At 44.4% G+C, this 25,694-nt stretch overlaps 1 protein-coding gene across 3 annotated transcripts in view; it reads left to right on the top strand.

Moving 5' to 3' along the window:
* The window catches only part of LOC136376545 (serine/threonine-protein kinase VRK1-like), a 72,584-nt gene that overhangs the window by 14,608 nt on the left and 32,282 nt on the right, over positions 1–25,694 (top strand). For all 3 annotated transcript variants that reach the window (XM_066342671.1, XM_066342669.1, XM_066342670.1), the window contains exons 2-3: positions 13,696–13,860; positions 19,184–19,239. In XM_066342671.1, coding sequence (XP_066198768.1) covers positions 13,701–13,860; positions 19,184–19,239 — 216 coding nt within the window. In that variant the 5' untranslated portion in view covers positions 13,696–13,700. The remainder of the gene's footprint in view (positions 1–13,695; positions 13,861–19,183; positions 19,240–25,694) is intronic.

Genomic DNA, 25,694 nt, shown 5'->3' with positions numbered 1-25,694 from the left:
ATCCCAAATAAGTTTGAAGTAAAAATGAGTGGTTTTGGCTTGGGATACAATGGGATGGGAAAAGGACAATGTTTTTTTGGCTCCTTATGTGTCATTCATTCACTTATTTATACATTTTACTCAACTTCTAAATGAACCAGAGGGGATTTTTATCCCAGTGGCGTAAACCAGTAGAGTGGTATGTAACGGAGCCGTTACATGGAAGCGAGTGAGTCAGTGAAGAAAGGCAGATGTACCGGAACGCCTCCGTCCAGATCTCTGTATCACAACCCTGTCAGCCTTAAACGTTCAGAGGCGGCGGCTCTTGGAGTAGGGCTTTTAGTGTTGAAGTTCCACTGGTGATTTTGGTGGATAGCCAGGATGGAGAAGTACTGCCTCAGGATGGTGCGTTATGTAATAGAGTTTAATGCTTTTGCGCTGCACTTTCTGGCTCTGATTGAAACAGAGGAAACAGTTTCATAGCTCTTCAATATCTTAAAAACTTACATCACTGGAAACAAGGTGCTTTTTTCTCACCATGAAACTGACAGAGTTTGGTTTTGTAGATGTCTACAACTGCTCACTCTCTTTAATAAATAGGTTTATCATGGATTCAGAAACATTGTTTACCTGGAAGTCTTTGTATTGATTCTTGTTGGAGGCTGCTGGTATAGTATTAAATTGTAACTGTTGATGCTGTTCTGCAGGAAGCTAGGGCAGTGTCCTGAGCCCAAAGGTTGCCTTTCATTCATGTTTGTATTTCCAGCCCCTCACACAGTTTCCAGCACGTATTTTGGAGGTGTTTTATAAATGCCTTTGGAATAAATGAGTTCAAGTGTTTAATTTCCTGGTGAACTAACTTGCCATAAAGATAGAGCTGAGGAAATCTAGAATAAGAGACGATTAGCATGTTACTTACTTAGACCATCTGTCACTAATATCAATTATTTCTACTTGGCACTGAAGACTTGTTTTTGGGGGGTAGGGTAGTTTATGTAAAGCCAAAAGAATTAAAGAAAACCTCTTAGGTTACTCTCTAACCCTCTGTTTAGGGGCTAAAAGTACTGTTTTAAAAACTTGACATTCTTACTATTCAGTGAGGACTGATGCATTATTTCAATAGTAACTCCATTGTGGTAACCGGTAGTAGCTGCTTCTGCCTTGCCCCCTTCCAGTCTGTTTGATGCAGTAACCAGAGCGGTGTTTTAACATGTAAGTCAGAGCCACTGCTCCTCTGCTCAGAACCTCCCATGATTCCCCGTCTCGGTGTGTCTGCAGCGGCCTGTGTGTTGGGTGTGTCACCGTGCTGTGCCCTTTTACATCTCTGCTGGGAGCCAGTTTTCTGCCCTGGCTAATTCCCTGCCAGCTCTGCCAGCCTCCTTGCTGTTTCTAGAACAAGCTGGGCATGTTCCTGCCTCAGGGCCTTTGCACTTGCCACTCCCTCCGTGTAGGATGCTCTTCCTCCAGACAACTGCCTGGCTAGATTCCCTCACTTTAGTCTTAGGTCTTGCTTTAAATGTCACTTTCTTATGAGGCTTTACCAGATCACCTTTTAAATTCTGCACTTCCCCCAACTCCCTGTCCCTACTTTACTATTATTTTTCCTTAGCAGTGGACATGTTTTAATTTTTTAAAATTTATCTTAAATAAAGATACAAGGTCAGTGAGGGCAGGGTTTCTTGTCTGATTGTTCACTGCTCTGTTCACATTTTCTAGAACAGTCTGGCATAGAGTATGTGCTCAGGAAATATTTGCTGAGCAAATGAATTAATGAAGCAGGCAGTCCACATTGTCATATGTAGAATTCCATGGGAGTCAGTATTATTTTTTAGTTTAAATTAAAAAGGAGTATAGCATGGTGAAAGTTTCTATGTTTCTGTTAAAAAGTTGTAAACCACTCACTCTAGTAGAGCGCTACCAAATTAAACATATATTTAAGTTACAGTGGAATAGGGCTTACTCCTGTCTACTTTCTGGAATGGAATTTCATCCATTACAAACCCTTTCCTACTTCGAGGTGACTTTAGTGAGAAAGGCATTTGACATTTGGGATTTGTATAAATTTATATAGTTCCGTCTATAGATGGAATGGATTTTGAGAATGGAATCATACATGTTAGCAAGAACTATAAAAAAATGTAAAAACTTTGGTGAGAAATTGGTCAAGTGAGAAAATTGTCCTTGACTCAAATGTTTAGAGTGTGAGTTTAATTTTGATTGAAATATTGTGAATTAAAATGCAAGTATAGTACCTTCCAAAAGAAGTATTGAATATGTTTACCCTTTTGCAAAGTCATGTGGCCTTCAGGGCTCACGTGACCAATTGTCCTCTGCTAGCTCTCCTCCTCCCCCTCCTCCTCCCCCTCCTCCTCCCCTTCCTCCTCTGCCTGCTCACTCCAGACTGGCACCCTTACTCTTCTGTTGCCTGGCATGCTCCCGCCATAGGCTTTGCGCTCCTTAACCCTCTGCTGAGAAGATCTGCCCTAGATACTCGCCCGGGTGGCTTCCCCACCTCCTTCCAGTCCTGAGTCACGTCTTACCTTCTCCATGAGGCCAACCATGAGCCCCCCCCCCTCCGTTAATACTGCAAGCTGCCCCATGCACTCTGTCTTCTATACCCCTTGTCCTGCTTTACTTTCTTAATGTTTGAACATAGCACCTGCATTTTCCAACATACTAGATCATATATCCATTATGTTTATTTTTATTACGTCTCTTTCTGCTAGAATCTCAGTGTCAACGGCAAGACCTTTGTTTTGTTCCTTGAGTATAGCAGGTGCCTAGAACAGTGGTCGGTACGTGGTGGGTTATGGGCAGGTATTTGCTGCGGGCGTGAATGGATGCACAACTGCGCCTTCTCTCCGTCAGTTCACAGCTAACCTTCGCTTATTGCTGTGAAGCTGGTCATCAGGGATTGGAGCTCCCACCTGGGGAGAGCGGCCTTCCTCATTGCACCGCCCCAGGTGTCTGAGTGCCAGCGCTAGACAGTGGGCCGGACACCGGACACCCCCAGTGCAGAGGAGGGGGTCTCAGGGAAGGAGCGGTGAGCACCGATGAGTGCTGTGGAGCAGGCCCACGCGAGGCCCGCTGTGTGACCGGGCTCCGTGCCCGCCCAGCGCTGTTCGGGCAGATCCTGTGCCAGCAGCACAGTCAGGGTCACGGCGTCGGGCATGGGAAGGGAGAGGAAAGGTAGGGTGACCATGGAGGGGCATTACAACACACTTTTAAAAAAATGGGTAGCCATGAGTGTATTTAAGGCTGATGAGAAGGCTCTAGTTGAGGGAGAAGTTGAATGTCGGACAGCGGTGAGTTACTAGTTGAAGTCTTGAGGTCGGGACCGAGGCATGCAACACAAAGCAGGGCGGTTACTCAAGTGTTTAGAGTGTGAGTTTAATTTTGATTGAAATATTGTGAATTAAAATGCAAGTATAGTACCTTCCAAAAGAAGTATGCTTACTCTTTTGCAAAGTCTTCTGAGAAGGGTGACGTAGGAAGGCGCATTCTGGTTTTGAGAAGGATGAACAGGGTTTGGCATAGTCAGTGTAGAGAGTGGGAAGAGATTTTTGTGCTGGGCTTTTAACAGGAGTGACACATCCCCTGCAGTTGTGGGCTGTTAATGAAGTGTAAGTTAGACGTCAGGTACTCACAGGGCAAAAGAAAACTTAACCTTTTGCTGTTTAATTTTGCACATTTTTTGAATTCCTGCCAAGTGTAGTATATTGTAAAACAGTTCTCTTTTCTGGGAGCTTATAAACTTATCAGTAACATTTGTCAAACGCAGTAAGAGGTAGGAACAGTGCTGAAACTGGAGGTCACATCTGACAGAGGGGGAGAGACATTTGGGTGGGGAAGATTTCGGTAAGTGTAGATCGTGGCGGGGGCAGGGGCAAGAAACAACTTTTACTGTGAAGAGTGGAGGTAGACCAAATTGGTGCCACGTTAACGGAGCGGCGAATAGTCCAGTGTGCCTAAGCAGCCTTGAGTCACCAGGCTGTTCAGCAGCGTCAGGGAAGCTACGAGTTTAAAGAACGCTTCGTGAAAATATAGGACCCTCTCAGAGGGGCTAATGTGTCTGCCTATTTTAGGGAGAATTTATGTCTAGCGCCCACTGTGACCAGCTTTCTACAGCACTGCCATTTTCCAGTTTGGGTGTGATGAATTCATAGAGCTCATTAAGTGTAAGCGGAACTGTTGGAATCAGTCAAGCTTTTTCTTTTCTCTCTTCCACAGAAGATTAAAAAGAAGAAATGATTCCAAATTTGAATCCAGGACTTGGAAAATGCCAGTTGTCTAAATACAGTACCGTATTGTGATAAATATAGCTATTGAAATTTAAATACCTTTTCACAAAACTTTATTTTAATATTCATAGCAGAACTTTTTTGGAATGTTATCTGAAAAACAGGACCGTTTTATTATCAGAGCTGACTATTAATTAGGGTATTGTTTCAGATATAAAAGTTGATCTGCCACTGAGATTCTATTTGAATATGTATAGTTCCAAGCTTGCTTTGTGTATTTAATAACTTTAGTACCATAATTACTCTGTTTACAATTAAATTTTGGTGAATATGCGAATGTGGACGATAGCAGCCAGTGATTTCAGAGGAGGGCAGCGCTGATTTGCATTTTGATGTGCTTTCCCTGCATCTGCGTTTCACTTAGTGGCAGGGGGAAAAGGAGTTGGATTTTGTGGTGGATTATATGTGATGCTAAACTTTTTCTTTGAAACATCTCTGTTGGATTGGCTATCATAATAGTGGATTTTCTTTATTCTGAGTGGTCAAAAATTACACAAAGATTTAATTTGGTCAAGGTTTGTGTCCTCTGGTGTATAGTGTAAGGTATTTTATCCCTGCCGAGGAAGAAAGAAGGGCGTATTTACCAAGCGTGGAATAGCAAAAGCTTTATTTAGTAGAGCACATCCCGGACGAGGTTCTCTGGTCTGCAAAATGGGCCAGAGAAGTCGCGCTGCCTCCCCTGTTTGGGGGCAATTTATAGCGTCGTCGTTAGGGTGGTCGGGTTGATATGACGTGGCGAAATTTCATTGGCTGACAGTTGTTCTTTTTCAAAGGACTCCTGGAAGTTTCTTTTGGCGTGCATGGGTGTGGGCGGTTTCTGCCAAAGTTCCAGGCCTGGTTCCTCACATGACCTTCTCCCATTGCCAATCAACCTCACATACAGGAATTATCTACATTAATGTAAATCTTAATTAGATATTGGTTCATTATTAGAAGAAACCTATAGTGTACTAATGCAGTTGTTTAAATTGGGATTTTAACTGCTTTAGAGAATTCACTAACTTACTGAAGCAAATGCTATGGTTGTGTTATCACAGTTTTTGAACAGGGACTTCTGGTTTTAAATAATTCTACTTTTCTTCCTTTCAGAGATCACATGAAAAGGAACAAGATTGGGAGACACAAATTTCCCGTTTTCTCAAACTAGGAGCCTTGTGACCCTGAGCCGGAAAATAAGGGGCTGCCAGAGGCAGTGTGGCTCAGAGAGGGGCATGGGAGGATGTGGAAAGGGACACTGGGTCTGAGAACAGCCTCAGCCGGAGCCGCAGCTTGGTGCCCTCTGGAGTGAGGGCACGCCCTGAGGTGCCGCCCCCCCAGTGCGCTGGGACAGGAGCCGGCAGATTGGTGCCCTCTGGAGTGAGGGCACGCCCTGAGGTGCCGCCCCCCCAGTGCGCTGGGACAGGAGCCGGCAGATTGGTGCCCTCTGGAGTGAGGGCACGCCCTGAGGGTCCCCCCCCACCCCAGTGCGCTGGGACAGGAGCCGGCAGCTTGGTGCCCTCTGGAGTGAGGGCACGCCCTGAGGGTCCCCCCCCCCCCCAGTGCGCTGGGACAGGAGCCAGCAGCTTGGTGCCCTCTGGAGTGAGGGCACGCCCTGAGGGTCCCCCCCCCCCCAGTGCGCTGGGACAGGAGCCGGCAGCTTGGTGCCCTCTGGAGTGCTGGAGTGAGGGCACGCCCTGAGGGCCCCCCCCCCCAGTGCGCTGGGACAGGAGCCAGCAGCTTGGTGCCCTCTGGAGTGAGGGCACGCCCTGAGGGTCCCCCCCCCCCCCCCAGTGCGCTGGGACAGGAGCCGGCAGCTTGGTGCCCTCTGGAGTGCTGGAGTGAGGGCACGCCCTGAGGGCCCCCCCCCCCAGTGCGCTGGGACAGGAGCCGGCAGCTTGGTGCCCTCTGGAGTGAGGGCACGCCCTGAGGGTCCCCCCCCCCCCAGTGCGCTGGGACAGGAGCCGGCAGCTTGGTGCCCTCTGGAGTGAGGGCACGCCCTGAGGGCCCCCCCCCCCAGTGCGCTGGGACAGGAGCTGGCAGCTTGGTGCCCTCTGGAGTGCTGGAGTGAGGGCACGCCCTGAGGGCCCCCCCCCCCCCCCCAGTGCGCTGGGACAGGAGGAGGGAACGGTGCTGGCAGGAAAGGGGCTCCGCAGCTCTGTGCTGTGCTGACCGTGTTCCAGGGTCCTGATTGGGTGGCCGTCGCTCAGTGAAGATGCAGCTTTAATCTTACAGCCTTGTGCAGAGAACCAGCTAGGGCCTCAGCTGCAGATTCACCTTCCTCTGCTGGTGTGATGACCTGAGTTAGAGCCTGTAAACATTTTTTCCTTTAGGCACAATGTTGATTTTGTCACTAGAGGGAGAGGGAGGGACCCTGCAAGACACAGTGGGGAAGGGGCTTCTCTCGTGTGGCAGTAGGCTTGGTTTCCCCCCTCCCTCTTTAAGGTGTGGCTGCCAGCCTGGCTCACTCTCCGTGGTGTGACGTTCTTTAGTGTGCTAGTGGGCTGCTTCCGGCCCCCGCAGGACCCCAGCGAGCAGGTCCCCGTGGACCGGCTCCAGCCCGCTGGTGCTCCCGAGAACCCTGCCACCCGCAGCCTGTCCCATGAACAGTCCCTTTCTGTGTGCTCTCCCTGAGGCCTGTCGGTAGGAACTGCTGTCTGCGTTTGCTCAGAGTTCTCTTTACCCCTTTTAGTCATTCACCACCTTTTATAAATGAATAATTTTTATATTAAATTTTTCTGTTTTTAAGTTACGTGTGAATTTTTTATCTCCTGACGGGACCCTGACTGTTTCAACACTTCTGATCTGTGCACATTAATGTTAATATTACATAAATTAAAAAAAACCCAGAATGAAATAACTCATAACTTGATTAATTTTTATGAAGTGTCCACACGGTTTAAATATCACCGAGACTGGGACACAGAGCATTAACCTCCCTCTGCCCACTCGAGTCACTTCCTCCCCACGTGCTGTCCCTGCTTGACTTCTGTCGTTGTGGGTTAGTCTGGTCTGTTGTTACACTTCACGTAAGTGGAATCATACAGTATGTTGTCTTGTGTCTGACTTCTTTTTCTAAACATAGTGTTCAGGAGGTTCAGGGGTTCATCCATTTTATTACATATATTTTTCGGTTGATGGACACGTGAGTTTCTGGTGTGTGTGGCTGCTTTGAATAAAGCTGCTATTATCATTGGTGTACATGACTTGGGGACACGTTTCCTTTCTCCTAGGTAGAGGCACAGCAGAGGGACTGTTGGGTAAGTGAGCGACCACTGCCAGTCTGATGTCACGGCGGCTGACACAGTGCAGCGTCTGGGAACTCGACTCGGTCACACCCTCTCCAGCCCTGCTGTGTGTCAGGCTTCCCTGTCCAGGGTTCAGAACCTTTCAGGACAAGGTCATTTTTTTTATTTATTTGTATTTTTCTGAAGTTGGAAATGGGGAGGCAGTCAGACAGACTCCCGCATGTGCCCCACCAGGATCCCCCTGGCATGCCCACCAGGGGGCGATGCTCTGCTCATCTGGGACGTTGCTCTGTTGCATCCAGAGCCATTCTAGCGCCTGAGGCAGAGGCACAGAGCCATCCTCAGCGCCCGGGCCAACTTTGCTCCAATGGAGCCTTGGCTGCAGGAGGGGAAGAGAGAGACAGAGAGGAAGGAGAGGGGGAGGGGTGGAGAAGCAGATGGGAGCTTCTTATTTAAGTGCTGTTTACACTCTGTATTGTGGTCAAAAAAGCAAAACTTCTGAAGTGTTTATGAAGTGAGCATCATATTGATATCAAAACAGGTAAATATAGTAGAAATACTGCAGACCAGTGTTACTTAGGAATATCAGTTTTGTTCCCAATTAAAATAATAGCAGATAGAATCCAGCAGCACACTCTGAGAATCATAACTGTTATTAGGTATGACTTTTTGATTTTTTAGGACTGGTTGTCATGTTAATTGCCCTGTATAAGTAAGTGGTCTACCAGCTGCAGTAGCTGCATTTGCTTTGGTCTTTATGTCTCTCAATATTTTGAAAGGTTTGTTATTTGGACAAAGTGTTTATTAATCTACTGCCATCGTCCCCTCTGCACCCAGCAGAAGCCAGCCCGTGGGCACTGTGTGGCTGTGGCCTGAGCCCTAAGAGTCCCGGGGCTGGGAGGCTTCTGCAGCCTCTTCCGTGAAAGCCCCAGGAGGAAGGATGTCTCATTTAGGGACATTTTAAGGAAATGTTTGGTGTTGCAGTGGCCTCTTTCTATTAGAGCAACAGAGTATGTTTCAGTGACTTCTTCACATACATGTGGAGTGGACTGAAGTGTGAAGGTTTTCCTATCTTATATCTTATACCGTTATAAGTATAAATAGGTCAAAAATTTACCAGCAAATTATGAAACCAAAGAACAACTAAAAGAAAACACGGGAGACACTTGAAAAAGGTCATTTGACTGGGTGAGATCTAAAGATAGTGTAAAAACCAAAAGTTCAATATAAAAAATAGTAACAGACAAATTGGGAAGACTACAGTGGTACCTTGAGATACGAATTTAATTCGTTCAGTAACTGAGCTTGTAAATCAGTTAACTCGTATATCAAACTGCCGATACTGGACCCGTGTGTCAACGCGGCAACTTGCGGTAGCTTTCCAAATCACGACTCATGGCCCTGGCCGGTTGGCTCAGTGGTAGAGCGTCAGCCTGGCGTGCAGAAGTCCCGGGTTCGATTCCCGGCCAGGGCACACAGGAGAAGTGCCCATCTGCTTCTCTCTCCCTCCCCCTCCTTCCTCTCTGTCTCTCTCTTCTCCTCCCACAGCGAGGCTCCTTTGGAGCAAAGATGGCCCGGGCGCTGGGGATGGCTCCTTGGCCTCTGCCCCAGGCGCTAGAGTGGCTCTGGTCGCGACAGAGCGACGCCCCGGAGGGGCAGAGCATCGCCCCCTGGTGGGTAGAGCGTCGCCCCCTGGTGGGTGTGCTGGGTGGATCCCGGTCGGGCGCATGCAGGAGTCTGTCTGACTGTCTATCCCCGTTTCCAGCTTCAGAAAAATACAAAAAAAAAAAAAAAAAAAAAATCAAATCACTACTCATATCTTGGAATCTTCCTTTTTGATTGTTTGTGTGATTGGACAAGCTCATAGAATATGAAACGATTTCTAGTTTTGATCACGTGGTGATTGTTAATTATAGAAATAGTAACTTGTTTTTAGGTAAGAGGAGACACACAGAGTTCTGCATGCATCCCAACCGGGATCTACCTGGCAACTCCATTTAGGGCCAATGCACGAGTATCAAACTATTTTTAGCACCTGAGGCTGACCGCTCGGATCAACAGAGCTATCCTCAGTGCTTGGGGCCAGTACTTGAGCCAATCAAGCCATTAGCTGTGGGAGGGAAATAGGGAGAATAGGAGGAGAGATAGGAGAAAGAAGCAGATGGTCGCTTCTCTTGTGTGCCCTGACCAGGAATTGAACCTGGGATGTCCATACTCTGGGTGATGCTCTGTCCACTGAGCCACTGCCAGGGCCAAGAACAGTAATATTTTAATATTTAAAACAATAAACTATTTACCAATACAGAAAACCTTATTAAGCAAATAGACTTACTGTGGTACCTTGAGATGCGAATTTAATTTGTTCTGTAACCAAGTTCGTCAGTCAGTCAACTCGTATATCAAACTTCCGATACTGGACCCAGGAGCCAACATGCCAACTAGCGGCTGCTTCCCGAATCATAACTCATATCCCGGAATTTTGCTCAGATCTTGAACAAAAATACGGACTGAGTTGCAGCTCGTATCTTAAAAAATTTGTATGTTGGTCTGTTCGTATCTCAAGGTACCACTGTATAAGGTACTTGAAGAAATAGAACTTTTTAAAAAAAAATTTTTTTTTTTTTTTGTATTTTTCTGAAGCTGGAAATGGGGAGAGACAGTCAGACAGACTCCTGCATGCGCCCGACCGGGATCCATCCGGCACACCCACCAGGGGCGACGCTCTGCCCACCAGGGGGCGATGCTCTGCCCACCAGGGGGCGATGCTCTGCCCCTCCGGGGCGTCGCTCTGCTGAGACCAGAGCCACTCTAGCGCCTGGGGCAGAGGCCAAGGAGCCATCCCCAGCGCCCGGGCCATCTTTGCTCCAATGGAGCCTTGGCTGCGGGAGGGGAAGAGAGAGACAGAGAGGAAGGGGGGGGTGGAGAAGCAAATGGGCGCTTCTCCTATGTGCCCTGGCCGGGAATCGAACCCGGGTCCCCCGCACGCCAGGCTGACGCTCTACCGCTGAGCCAACCGGCCAGGGCCTCAAGAAATAGAACTTTGCCAGCATCAAGAAATAGAACTTTGCCAGCGTCAAGAAATAGAACTTTGCCAGCGTGGGCTCCATCCCAATTACAACTTTCTTATACTTTTCCAGTGTAACTTCTATATTTTGTGGTAGTCTTTTATTTCCTTTATAGTTTTATCACTCAAATGTATATCCCTAAACACTATAGTTTAGATTTGCCTGATTTAGTTTTGTTTTATGTGTGTCATTTTTAAGTAAAGTTCCACCCCTCTCTCTTTCCTTTATTGAAGAGATGGGCTTCCTGTACTGTAGGGTTCCCACAGTCAGGGTCATGCGGATTGCTTTCCTGTGTTACAGTTTAATGTGTTCTTTATTCTTCTTAGAGCCTGAGAATTGATAAGCTTGATCAGATTCAGGAGCTATTTATTTTTTTATTTAAGTTTTGGCAAGTTTGCTCCATGGGTAGCAGTGTGTTCTTTTATCAGAAAGTGGGCGATGCCTGGATGTTGCTTACATTTTGGTGTTAGTAGCCGTCAAGGCTCAGTGTCTGGATTTATTCATTAGGAGGGAGAAATGGTATTCTTTTTTTTTTTTTTCACATTTTTCTGAAGCTGGAAACAGGGAGAGAGTCAGACAGACTCCCGCATGCGCCCGACCGGGATCCACCCGGCACGCCCACCAGGGGCGACGCTCTGCCCACCAGGGGGCGATGCTCTGCCCATCCTGGGCGTCGCCATGTTGCGACCAGAGCCACTCTAGCGCCTGAGGCAGAGGCCACAGAGCCATCCCCAGCGCCTGGGCCATCTTTGCTCCAATGGAGCCTTGGCTGCGGGAGGGGAAGAGAGAGACAGAGAGGAAAGTGCGGCGGAGGGGTGGAGAAGCAAATGGGCGCTTCTCCTGTGTGCCCTGGCCGGGAATCGAACCCGGGTCCTCTGCATGCTAGGCCGATGCTCTACCGCTGAGCCAACCGGCCAGGGCTGAGAAATGGTATTCTTAGTCATGTATTAGCTGAAGTTTTTATATATGGAGACATTTCTCTTCACCTTTTATCGGTTACCCCGTGGTATAATTTATATTAGCAAGGAGGGGTATATGCTTGATTCTTGCCCTTTATTTACCAGTTTTCAAAAGTGTGTGGTTTTCTATTATCCTCTAGAGGTAACTACTTAGAATGTCTTATTGTTATAAGCTATTAGATTTACCCATTTTATATATTTTAACCCATTGTGGTTGTTACCTTTGTTGACACAAATTGGCTCATCTTTGGTCAGGGGGAACATCCTTCAAGCTGGTTCCTTAGACATATTTGACATAACTCTAAGTATTTCTTGATAGCTGTCTTGACATCTAGAAACTACAGGTATTTCAAGTCTATCTTGTGCATTTGCAGCTCTAGACCTGTAATCAGTCATTTCTTCAACCTGGTTTGTTTTAACAAGAAATGATATTTCAAGAATACAATTTGTTTACTAGGCATGCTTATCGCTGCTGGGTTGGTCATTGTTTTTAAGCCTTTTTGTAATGGGTTTAGGCAATACAAAGAGAGGGGTGTGTGTGTGTTTTGTAAAAATACCTTCTTAATTAAAAATATTTCCAAATATACAGCATTTTTAACTTCTGTCTTTCATCTGTATTCTTTCTTCCATATTTGAATCCTGATTTTTAACGATGCAAGGGGATGATACAATTAAAATATCACATAATTAACTCATCTGCATTATTTCACATTTGTGCAAACAGTAGCCTTAGTTAACAAAACGAAGTATTAAGTATTATCACAACGTGATTATTGTATAATTACTTCTTTGCATGTGTTCTCTTAGGTTGCCTGGTTGCACTATATCTGCACTGTCAGAACATAGACCCATTATGTATATTTCAGTCTTTCCTTTATTGCCTTTGCTGAGACTGGGGTTCTGCAACTAAATATCTATTTACTGCTCACTGTCAGCTCTTCCCTTAGTCATTTTGGGTATCTGAGGCTTGTTTTCTAGTAGATTCTCACTCCCTTTTTCCAAGTTGAGCACACTTTGACGTCTTTATACTTGAGATTTAACTGAGTATAATATCTTCTGTTTATGTTCATGATCCTCGAGTCTTAAATACGTTACTTTTTTTTCTGGCATAAAAGTGTTGCTGTCAAAGTGATGACAGTCTCATTTTATACCTTTTTTTGGGGGGGGGGCTGGGGTACTCAAAGAATATTAAAATATTTTACTATTAAGTTCAATAATTTTATTAAGTTATGCCTTAGTGTTGGTCATTCTGGGTCAATTTTTCTTATGTATGTGGTATGAACTTTCATTTTGATCTTCACATTTTTTTTTTAATTTTTATTTATTTATTCATTTTAGAGGAGAGAGAGAGAGAGAGATTGAGAGAGAGAGAGAGAGAGAGAGAGAGAAGTGGGGAGGAGCAGGAAGCTTCAACTCCCATATGTGCCTTGATCGGGCAAGCCCAGGGTTTTGAACCGGCAACCTCAGCATTCCAGGTCAACGCTTTATCCACTGCGCCACCACAGGTCAGGCAACACATTTTTTTTTTAAGTTCAGAAAAATTGTCTCCTTTCCCTCATGTTAGTTGTCTTGTGTTTCGGTCTATACTATGCTTTTATCACATCGGTATTGACTTTTATAAACTTACTGCGTTATGATAAAGTGTGCATTCTTTTTTTAAAAAAATTTTTCCACTAATTTGAGAGAGGGAAGCATCAACTCGTTACACTTAGTTGTTCCATTTAGTTGTGCACTATCTAATTGCTTCACATATATGTATCCTGCCTGGGATGATCCCATGACCTTGGTGTGCTGGGATGACGCTTTAGCCACTGAGGGACCTGGCCTGGCCCCAGTGTGCATTCTAATTGGGTGCACCTTTCCCCCTCGCCTTGATAGACCAATATTTTTGTGGCTAAATAGCATTTTCAGTCATAGATGATATTAAGATCTTGGATCTTAAAACTGAGTATTTTCTTGAAAGTAATTGCATAGGTTTTATTTTATTTATTGTTTTCCCCCCTACAAAAATTAAGAGATAATTAAATAGGATTATGCGTTAGAACAGATGTCCTTAGTTTTAGAGTTGGATTTAAACAGCATCCGTATCGCACAGAAGTTCTAGTGAAAAGTGTTTTAAGCACTTCTAGGATTGGAATTCTGAGTGTCGCCTTGTTTGATATTTTAGTGACGATGCCCCGTGTTAAAGCAGCTCAGGCTGGAAGGCAGGGCCCTGCGAAGAGACGGCTGGCAGAACAGTTTGCAGCTGGGGAGATCATCACCGACCTGGCAAAAAAGGATTGGAAACTAGGCTCACCCATTGGCCAGGGCGGCTTTGGTTGCATATATCTTGGTAAGTACATGACTGCTTCCAGTGGATTGTCAAGCAGAAGTGTATATGCTTTTGTATCAAATAGTTTCTCATTTAATGAGCTTTTCCAGGGTGTTCCTAATAATCTACACACCATCAACCTAACCTTATACGATCAGGCGGAAGTGCATCTCTGACACTGGAGTGGGAAAGAAGACGGTTTAGTCACAGTAGAAAAAGAGGATGAAATGCCTATAATATTGTCATTCATGAGCCCAGTGCCTGTAGATTTTTAAGGTATTCCATATGAGCTTAGTATTTTTTGAGACCCAAAGAATTCTATGTAGAATTTTTTCCTCACTTCTACCTAATTAGGATTTACCCCTCTGTTTTGGTTTAATTTGGCAATTTTTAGATCTTAACTGTTGTAGATTTTTTTTTTTATTCCTATATAACCCTAATAGTCATCATCATAGAATTAGGACAATGCTTTCGAAACTGCATATTAGGCCTGATTTAATGTACTATTAGCATAGTAACCTTGACATTTTGGGGGACCTATTGCGGAACCTGAGATTCCGTATGTTAACTACCTGATTACTTCTAAAGCTGTCCCCTTCACCAAGAACATTACAAGTGATATAACGCATTTCATGTTTGCTTTTCATATTTCTAAATTTTCTGTGTTCTTATTCTGCCTCCAATCTCAATTCGTCTACTTATTGAATTTCTGCTTGGAGGTTTATAAAAGTTTGTTTTCAGTAGTGGAACCCCTTTTCTCCATGAAGCAGTATCTTTCTCAGAATACTGATACTAGCCCTGGCCAGTTGGCTCAGTGGTAGAGCATCAGCCTGGCGTGCCGGAGTCCTGGTGGGTTCGATTCCCGGCCAGGGCACACAGGAGAAGCGCCCATCTGCTTCTCCACCCCTCCCCCTCTCCTTCCTCTCTGTCTCTCTTCCCCTCCTGCAGCCAAGGCTCCATTGGAGCAGAGTTGGCCTGGGTGCTGAGGATGGCTCCATGGCCTCTGCCTTAGGCCCTGGTTGCAACAGGGCAATGCCCCAGATGGGCAGAGCATCACCCCCTGGTGGGCATGCCGGGTGTATCCTGGTTGGGCGCATGTGGGAGACTGTCTGACTGCCTCCCTGTTTCCAACTTCAGAAAAATACAAAAAAAAAAAAGAAGAAAAAAGAATACTGATACTGAGTGTAGACATGTGGGAACCTGTTTGAACTGCACATTCTCCAGTCCCGCCCCAGATCTGACGATCAGAAGCTGTAGTGTAGTGGGCCCATGCACGCTCCCGTTTGAGACCCCCAACATAAATAGCGAGCAGCTGCTCTTCCTCAGCCTTCCTCAAGGGCTGCAGCTGGTTAGCTGGTCTCTGGAGGTGTGTTCATGAAGCATAGCTTACAAACCACGGCTTTACTGTTTTCATAAGTACGCTTCTTCTGGGTCATGGGAAATAGGTGTCGGTTCTGTGGTTTTGTTCAGCACCAAACCCATTTCAGTGAACTAGGCTGTCTCTGACTTACGGTGAAAATCCTCACAAACTGAAAGGTTCGTAGCTTTTTATTAGCCAAGTGTATTCTTTTTGACCTTGTAATTTAGAGATGGTTGTCCCTTTGTAGAATGTGGATTGGGGTATCCCATAGGGGAAATGGGAACTTGTGTTTAAACAAACAGGTCCTTAATTTTGCATTAGTTACTTTGCTTTTGTAACCAATGGCAAATTTGGAACTTGCTTTTTGCATGTGTGCTACCTATTTTATTGATATTTGTATTTATCATCAGAAAGTGTTATCTGAGGGTAAGTGTTTTTAATATTTAATGGTTTGAAAGAGTTCTGTGATAAAACTTCACTTCTGTAAAACTGGGTTGGTCAGTCTGGAGAAGGGGTTTGCTTTAACACTGCCTTCAATTCTCAGCAACTCAAGATCATCAGTTTCTGCTCATGAACTAAACACATTCTTTTGAATTTTCTTTGACTATTTTCTGCAGCATTTGATACTGTTTGTATCACACTCATGACTGTCGCATCCATTGTCTTCATGACGTCATTCCTTCAGCTCCCGTTTTCCCTCCTGCCTCTGGACCTGCCTGGCCATCCCCATGGCTGCGCTGTGTGTGTTCTCTTGGGCTCACTTTTCAGGCTGTCTGCTCTTTCTGAGTGACCTCATCCAGACTCACGGCTTCTCTGAGGGTCTCTTTACCGTCGGTGTGCAAGTCTGAGGCAGATCTTGCCAGTCCTCTTCTCAGAACTTCTGTCGATAGCCTAGGACTTGATCTCCACAGCGCAGGCCCGTGGCCAGGGGCCCCCAGGGATGTCTACGCTGTGTCCTCCAGGCATGTCCACAGCTTACACTGTCCTCTTCCACCCCCTGATCCTCTCGTGGTCAGGCGGGGTTATCTGAGTGAGTGACACCCTCAAGGCAGACACTGACGGCCTCCAGGTGTTCCTTCAGTAGCAGCCCTGGTGCCTCACCTAGCCTGTCAGTGTCGCTGAGTGACTCCTCGGGTCCGTTCATGCCCGCCCACCGTTGCTGCCCTGCCTTCAGTGTGGGCCGTTTCCATGTCCGCTCTGCACCCTCCCTGCGCAGGGATCTTCTCCGCTCAGTCTTGTTCTCTTGCGTCCCGTTGTTCAGCATCATGGCTTGAGTGACCTAATCTGCTTATCAGATCATATGACCTCCATTTAAACATCTTTAAGGTGTCCCCGGTGCCCTTGGGGTACAGTGCCACAGTTTTGAGCATGGCATACAAGACCCTTCCTGTAGTCTGGCTCCGGTGTAGCTGTATCTTCCCTTGTATCTGCTCACGACCTCGCTTTGTCTCTCGTGCTGCCTCTTGATCTCTGTGATGCTTCTTTTGCTTCAGTTTTCCAAAGCTAAGTTTAGGGCAGGCACTATTTGTTCACGGTCCCCATAGTGCTAATCCTTCCTTCCCACGCTGCATCGGAATGACTTTTCCTCCTTCCAGAACAAACCTGCGCTTCTTTTTTATCTTATTTTTTTTACTTTTCGGAAGTTAGAAGTGCAGAGGCAGTCAGACAGATTCCCACATGCGCTCAACCGGGATCCACCCGGCACGCCCACCAGGGGGCGATGCTCTGCCCATCTGGGGCATTGCTCCGTTGCATCCAGAGCCATTCTAATGTCTGAGGTGGAGGCCATGGAGCCGTCCTCAGCACCTGGGCAACTTTGCTCCAATGGAGCCTTGGCTGCGGGAGGGGAAGAGAGAGAGAGAGCGAAAGGAGAGGGGGAAGAGTGGATAAGCAGATGGGTGCTTCTCCTGTGTGCCCTGATCAGGAATCGAACCCGGGACTTCCACACACCAGGCCGACGCTCTACCACTGAGCCAACCAGCCAGGGCCTCAACATGTGCTTCTTGACAAGGGGCAGCTCTTCTCTCGGTGTTCCTAGTGCCTGGCATATTTTGCAGCACACATTGTTGAAATGAATTCCTGAGCTGCTTTCCCCTCTCCTCCTATGCATTGTACAGTATTATGAGTATACTACCCTTATTTTAATATTTTATGCACTACATGCTTATTTAAAAATATCTGACCGTGCTTTATTACTAATTTAGTATCTCAGTGACGTTCCCTGACTCTTCCTTCTGCCCACTAGCCTATTTCTTGGGTGTTTTTCTTTAGACTGAGGTATTCTAGCCGCTTCCCAGCTGGTTGGTGGTTTCTTGGCTCCTTTGCCTGTCCCTTCTCCTCTCTCCACCTCTAATGTGAGAATGCCTCGGGCGCAGTCCCGGACTGTCTTCTTTTCTGGCCGCCCTCATTTCCTAGGGGATCTCTTCCAGTTTCCTGGGCTTTAAGTGAATCATTCCTTGTATTATTATTTATTAATTGCATTATATTTCCATACCAATAACTGTAAACCTGCTTTTGCCTCACCCTGTGCGTCCACTGCCTATTTTCATCTGAACTTGGCTAATAACCAGCATCTCGAATGTTAGACACCCCAAAGCCCCAGGCCCTCCTGTGGTTTGCTCCATATTCAGAAGTAGCAGCTTCGTCTTTCTAGTTGCTCAGGCCGAAAACCTAAAGTCTTCCTGGCCTCTTTCCCCATCTTGACCTCCACGTCCAGCTCACTAGCAAATCCTGCTGGCTCTTTGAAAGTACGTCCCCACTCAGACCATTTCTCACCACCTTGACTGCTGCCACTGTGGGTCGGGCCGCGCCCATGTCACGCAGAGTGCGGATGGATGTCCCTGCTGCCCTCTGCTCCATCCTCCGTTCCGCAGCCCGAAGAATCTCTAAAAGGCAGTCTGACCTCGCCAGCCCTCTGCAGAACGTTCCAGTGGCTCCCCTTCTCCTCTCAGAGTGACAGCTGTCTGTCACCCTCCAGCTCATTGTGAGTTCCGTTCTGCTCTCTGGTCCAGCCTGTTGCTTCCCACTCACTTACTCTTCTCCAGCTACTTTGGCCTGTTAGAACCTTTCCTGAGACATGTCCGAGGCTCCCGCGTCAGGACACGGAGCTGCTGGGCCTGGAATGATCTTCATGGCCCATTCCCTCTCTGCCTTCAGACCACTGCTCCAGGGACATGTCGGTGAGGTTTCTCTTACTGTCTTGCAACACTGTCTGCCTTCCTTTTCTGCTTAATTTTTCCCTATAGCACTTAACCACCAGAATACATTGTTCAGATTTTAATTGTGTCCTGCCACTGAAATGTTAGTTTCATTAGAATAGGGATTATGTTTTCTTGGTCACTGATAAATCAGTGCCTTTGAAACTCGCATGCAGTAGTGGGTACTTGTAAAAATATTGAATGAGTCCGGGCAGTCTTCTGTTCCTGCCTCCGTGTTCTGGGGCGATGTCCTCTCTGTTTGCATGCCACGCCGTGACGGCCACACTGGGATTACTCAGGCTGGCAGGCAGTCCAGTGCCACATCCTGGGTCTGGACGAGTTTCCCCCCAGAGTGGGGGTGTTTGGAACGCTAGCCCCCTCTTTCCTCACTGCTACTTAGAAGGACTCTCTAGCTTCCTAAGTTTAAGAAATTGCATCAGTTATCGTTCTTTTGGGAATTCACAGCGTACGTTAGCTTACCAAAGATCACACATACATTTGAATTGAAGGTTTGACTTAGAGTTTTTCATACTTAATTGGTGATCATGTTAAAGATACCAGTCACTGTAGATGCATTCCAGTTTTAGACATGTTAACACATGAAAAAAAAAGTCTTAAAATTGATGAAATATATTGTAATGATATTCTGAAACATATTTGGGAACTGAAATTTATTCTATCAAGGGGCTATGGATATACAGACTTAAGTGTTAATAAAGGGTTAATAACAGGCTATTTATAATGATGCTACTTCTTGTTCTGATATTACATGTCTTTTTTCAAACAGCTGATAAGAATTCTTCAAAATCGGTGGGCAGCGATGCATCCTTTGTTGTAAAAGTGGTAAGGAAAAATTTTTTTCTTTTAATGTTGCTTTAGTGTGGTACTGTATTTATTTGGTAAAACATCCTTTTTGATAACCAGAATTAATTAAACCATAAGGTATTACATTTTTAATAATGTTTCATAAATATTTAATGAGACAAAAGTAGCTTTATAGTTTTAAATAATTTGAGTTCAAAAAGTCTCTCTTCAGTTGTTTGAATTAGAATGGCACTAGAATTTTGGGGGAAATGAATGAGAGCGTAGAGGTCTGCAGGTGTGGAGTTAAAGGACTCAGAGCAGGCCTTTGATAGTAGTTGTATTTGCAGTAGGTGAGATGCCTCTTATGTGTATTTTTATGGAACTGGACTGCCGTCATGATACTTTGTTGTATTTTATCTTGCACTTGCTTCTGAACTACTTGGTCAGTTAGTTCTGTGTATTTCCAATTTTCTTCCCTTCTCCTTTCATTAGTAAATTAAATTATTGAAGTGTGATCGCTTTGAACTCTGTTAGCTTACTGACGTTGAGATTAGTTTGTAAGGAGCAGGGGTTGTCAGCATTCCGTCTACTGCAAGTGTATTTGCATAGCCAGGTCAGTTTACATACTGTGCACTAGAAGACATTTTCACTATTATTACTATTTTTTGTTATCGGTATATTATGCATTTTTTTGCTTATTAACATTTGTAATTCACCTCTCTCAAAGTTCTTTCATTCATGTCTAAGACACATTTTTGTTACATAGAGGAGATACAGGATCTGCTATTTAAACAAATTACCACATAAGTCCTCCACGCCTCCTTTTTTTCCTAAAGGCTACAGAACTCTGGAATTATTTAGAATTACCACATGTGTTTTTTGTTTGTTTTGTTTTGTTTTATTTTACTCTTTTTTAAAAAAGGACCATATTTGATTCCTAGGAGTTAACTTTTTTGGATCTGAATTGCTTTAGTGATTGTTTTTAACATTTTAAATTTCAGGCATAGTTTGTTTTTTTCTAAGGAAATACATAGATATTAAGTAAACAATTTGAATACTTTTGACAAGTACATATAACTGTAATTCCCACCCTATTAAAATATAGAATACTTCCCTTACCCCCAAAAGATTCCTTGTGTCTTTCTCTGGTTGAACCCCACTCGTCTTGAGCTTTTCCCGCTGTGGATGAGCGGCTCCTGTGGAGAGCGCTGTATAAGTGGTATTTATTCTGCAGCGTGGACGTTTCTGTCTGACTGCTTCTGCTCAGCACAGTGTTTTAAAGGCTCATCAGTGTGGCTGGAGTATCAGTTGCTTGTTCAGTCTGACTGCTCAGTGGTGATCTGTCTTGGAGACATTCCAGTTTGCTTCCTGTTTCTGTTGATAGACAATGTGGTTGTTTTCATGTTTGTCTATTATGAATAAAGCTTCTGTAAACATTCTTGTCCAAGAATTTTTATGGATAAAGGTTTTTATTTCTTTTGGGTAAATATCTAGAAGTAGTTACTGGTTTATAGGGAAGGTATATAGATAATTTTATAAGAATTGCAGAGTGGGTGTGTCACGGTCATATCCACAGTACTGCGTGTGAGTTCTGGGCACCCACATCCCCTTCAGCACGTGGAGTCTGCCGATTGGTTGGTTTGTTCGTTAGTCAGGGTATTGGAAATGTTGCTGTGTCTCGTACTTTTAGTTTATATGTACTTGATGACTGATGTTGAGCACGTTTTCACTGTGCGTGTCAGCCATTCATTTTCCTCGTAGAGCCCCTCCTCAGCCTTCTGATAGCCTCTACCCAGCCCCTTCTTATCTTTAAATAACAAGGCTGTTTTGCTTCTTAAAATTGAGCAGTAAGGGAGGTGTTCTGGATATAAGTCCTTTTTAAGATATACATACATGTTGTAAATTGATGTTTTTCAACCGTTGGTCCTGGTGCTGGTCCACCAGAGATTTTGTGCTGGCCCATGAATGTTAACCACCTTGATGTTGTATGAAGATCGTAGACCCAGTGATCTTAGTTGAACTCGCTTACACTCAGGGTGATTGCCACTTATCAGCTTACATCGTTGATGAAAATACCATTGAAGTTGTCTTAGACATCTTTGGAACTTGCAGCCTCATTCAGACAAACTTTTGCACTGTGCAGAGCATTTAGGAGTCATGCGCAGTAGACAAAGCATTCGGACAAACTTATGTAGTCAGTGCATTGTACGTGTGGAGTGCGGAACTCAAGCACCAGCTTGTACCCTGTTGCCCTGTTCTGCACAGTGAGATAAAACTGTATTCATTCTGTGTTTCTGTTCTGGCCGGCTAGGTCACAGGTCCTCAAGTGTGAAAAGGTGGAAGTAGTATTTTGTCTAGTCTGTAGTTTGGCGTATTATCTTTTATACTTTTTCTACATCTTTCGAGATGGGTCATAAGACTTTCCTCCTTTATTCTGTTAATGTGAGAATTACATGATTGATATTTGAGTGTTGAACTAACTTGGTATTCGTAGCATAAACTCCATTTAGTTATGGTGTATTGTGCTTTTTACATAGTGCTGGAATTGACTTGCTAATAGTTTGCTAAGGATTTTATGCCTTTGTTCATGAGGGTTACTGGTCTTTAATTTTATTTTGATTTTTCTAAATTAAAATTTTAATCTCCTCGACTGGCTTGGGTGCAGGGTTGTGGGGCACTGTTTGGGCTCCCCATTTTCTTCCTGCTCTGTCTTCGTCCCCCATCTCTGCCTTTTTACTCCCGCTTCCTCTGTGAAGAAGGCTGGGCTCTGTGGGCTCGCTTTGTTTTCTAGCTGGTACAGGTAACCAGCTGTTCTGTACGGCCTGCTTTGCCTAATGTCTGAAATAGTAATTTCCTGTATCTGTCCAATTTTTGTATTTGTTCACAGTGGGAGGGCTCATTGGGTCCCCGTTACCTTGTCCTGATTGTAAGTGGAAATGAAGTTGACAACTTTAAAGTGTGTCACTGGTATGTTTTCCCCCAGAGTCACTTTTCCTCATGCCTTTTTCCTTTGATTTTTCTTCTTTCTCATGTGTGGAATAATAAGCCTTTTGAAACAATCAGTTTGCTACTGTATCAGAACAATGGAAGTTCTTACTGTTAAATTGGGTCATTTGCATGGAACTGCAGAATATTATCTGCATTTGTCATTGATACAACTAATTAAACTATTAAAATCTATGGATAAGATTAGTTTCTTCTTAGGATCTTAAAAATGTTTCCATTGTGAGAAGAAAGTAAGTCCTCATATGAGTTTTCATAATCTTGAAGCTCAAAAACTAGGTTACTTGTGACTGCTTTGAGCTGGTTAGCCTGATCCTCTCCAGGTCTGGGAAGGGAAGCGTGCCGGCCAACGCCTGGGGGCGGCTGGTGTGGAGCCCTGTCTCCTTCTCTATAACCTGAGCTTCTTTAAACTGGGATTTATTCTAGAATTAAGATAGTCTTCTGTATTATGGGTAATTCTATTGTTGTGATTCAATGTAACTTGACTTTTACTACCTTTTTTACTTACAGAGTTAGGAAAGCAGTGTAGTAGTAACAGGTCCTTCCTAACTGCTTAAGGTAGCAGATCGCCTTCCTTCCTCTTCTCCCTCTCAGACCCTGTGCAGTGCTCTGCCTCTCCTGTCCCCTTCCTTAGTTCTGTTTCCTTTCGCCTGCATCATTCCTCCGTGTTATTAGGACAGTGATAAATACTCAGTTGATTTCTCTTTTGCATTTAATATTTCATTAACGGTTTCCATGTTGTAGTTTATCTGTGATCCTGGGAGAATGTCGTACACAAAGTAATATTATTGACTTTCTCTTCTCTGTCACGGGCAGAGTTTAGTAGTGCTGTTCGCTGTTCCTTCCCTGAGAGCTGCCTTCTCTGAGCTCTCTTTCCATCTCATGTGCTAATATCCTTCTCATACCTATTTTTTTTTTAAATTTTTATTTATTCATTTTAGAGAGGAGAGGGAGAGAGAGAGAGAAAGAGAGACAGAGAGAGAGAAGGGGGGGGAGGAGCTGAAAGCATCAACTCCCATATGTGCCTTGACCAGGCAAGCCCAGGGTTTTGAACCGGCGACCTCAGCATTTCCAGGTCGACGCTTTATCCACTGCGCCACCACAGGTCAGGCTCATACCTATTTTTTTTAAAGTTTTTAATTTGTTTATTTTATGTCCCTAACTAGGTTTAAGTTGTCTCATTTTAAGAACTTTGTTTTCGTTAGGCTGCCCTCAAATGCCTACTTTGTTCTTTTGAAACTTTCTAGCCCTGATTTCTAGCACCTTTGAGCACTCCCTGCCTCCCCTCCAGCGGGTCCCTGCCTCCCCTCCAGCCGGCCCCTGCCTCCCCTCCAGCCGGCCCCTGCCTCCAGAGCAGCCCGTGCTCAGCTGGCCTTCGCTGGGCATCCCACCGCAGCTCTGCCCATGGCTGCCACCCTCATTCTGTCCTCTGCGCATTAGGACAGTTAAGTTGAAATGGTTCATCAAGTAGAAACATATAAAATGAGTATCAGATTTTTTCAGTATTAAAATCTGAACTTCTTATGAACATTTGCCATATAAAATATTAAGGGCTATTAGTAATCATGTTTTCAAAGAATAAATACTATACTACTCTTTGGGGAAATTTCATGATGATTATTAAATAAAAGGCAAGACACAAAACTAGTACAGAGGATGTTTTACAGAATAGCTATGTATATGAAGAAAATAAACCAAAATATTTTCAGATTTTCAAAAATGAATATTTTCTCTTATAACTTTAGAGTGTATTTTATCTTTAGAGAAAAAAGAATCTCAGCAAATATTAAGAAATAATCAAAGGCAAATTGCTTTTTAATGTGACATTAGATTTAATCATGTAGCAGCATATTGAGCAGTGGCTCTCCGCTCCGCCTGTGCAGTGTGATCAGGGTCTCGGTGCACAGCCTGGTGAGGGCAGCCCCCAGAGGGTGCTCTGTGCATCGAGCTTGGGCACCGCCGGCCGAGTCTGGCGCGCAGAGCTCCTTAATTATGTCTGGTGGAGCCATGCACGCATGCTCACGTTTATCTGGTTTGGGGCCCTTTAATTCATAGGGGCATGCAGGTACCCTGTGCTTCTCTAGGGCTTCTACCTTCATGTGGGAGACTTGTCCAAGAAATTTGGTTTCTGCTAACATGCCTATCTGCTCATGAAAGAGCTCCAAATAGTTAACCCACAGATTTTTTACAGTTGGCTTTGAAATGAGGTTAAGACATTCATGTTCAAGGTAGATGTTTAGGTAAATGCTAGATATATTCTCCCTTCTACCAAATGAGTGTCTGGTTTTGTTAGAGTCTTAATCCGTATGGACTTAATCCCTATTTATTTATGACGGTCACCAGAGATGGTAAATTTGTATCTCTGACTCTAGATAACCGAGAGCCACCATCTGTATTTTATTTTAGGAAAGTAAATGTGCCCAGAGAAATGGTGAATTAATAAGAAGTTGGATAATGCAAGGAGAAAAACATTCTCTTTTGTGACTTCTTTTTAACAGACTGTACTAATGAGTATTATACATTCCCCCTCTGCTGTTGCGTCAGTGAGCTGACAGAGAGCTGGAGGTGGAGGGCGGGCTTTTGCATCTTGGAGCCGAACAGTTCTCTGTGTCCTGGGCCCTTCCCAGCATGAACTGATAGAAGCCTGGCTTCCAGGTTCCATGGGAAGAAGTTTGCAGACTGATGTTTCAGTCCCCTCACTGATGTTATAAGAAGTGACCCAAATTTTTAATTCATAGATCATAAATTTTTGGTAGAAGGGAGAAACTTTATACAGCTTCATTTTTAAATGGCAGCCAGTTGCTTTTAGATGGTGCCATTGAAATATATCACATTTTAATTTTTTTGCTGTTGTCATCTTCATTTTGACACTTAAAAGTCTTAAAGAAACGTTTAGTGATATTCTAGTTAAAATGTCAGTCCCAATTTCTTTTCTAAATCTTGGCTATTACAGAGTTGGCAAAGTATTTTAGATTTGAGATATGTTAATAAAATTTTAGTTATGAGTTAAGGTAGTTTCTTCAGCAGAAATAGCTGGCTTTGGCTCAAGTGCAATGCCAACGAGGTGCTTCTTTATTTTGTTACAATGGAATCTTACCGGATTAGAAAAGTATGCGTGTGCTGAGACCCCTCCCTGTAGGAGGCTTTCATCATAATACCCTGATTTATATAGGTTGATTCTCATTATTACAAGTTTAATAAATTACTGCCTGAAGGAAAGCCTGAAAATTAAAGTTGATATAGCATGGGTTGAAATGGAATAAATCAGAATTTTATACTGATGGGTAATCCAGGATTTGTCTTAGGAAAACCCCTTTCAAACCTGAGTTATAGTAATGAACTATTCTAAAAGTTAGCATTTGGACAGTAGCTTTACCAAAATTCCTCCTCTTAAATTTCAATTTTTTTGTTTCTTAAAGTCTTTTATATTTTATTTTATTTTTAAAATTTAATTATTGATTTTAGAGAGAGATTAAGGGCGAGAGAGAGGC

The sequence above is a fragment of the Saccopteryx leptura genome, chromosome 6 (assembly GCF_036850995.1).
Source record: "Saccopteryx leptura isolate mSacLep1 chromosome 6, mSacLep1_pri_phased_curated, whole genome shotgun sequence".
Lineage (NCBI taxonomy): Eukaryota > Metazoa > Chordata > Mammalia > Chiroptera > Emballonuridae > Saccopteryx > Saccopteryx leptura.
Note: the sequence above shows the minus strand (reverse complement) of the source record. Positions and strands in the feature narration are given on the sequence as shown.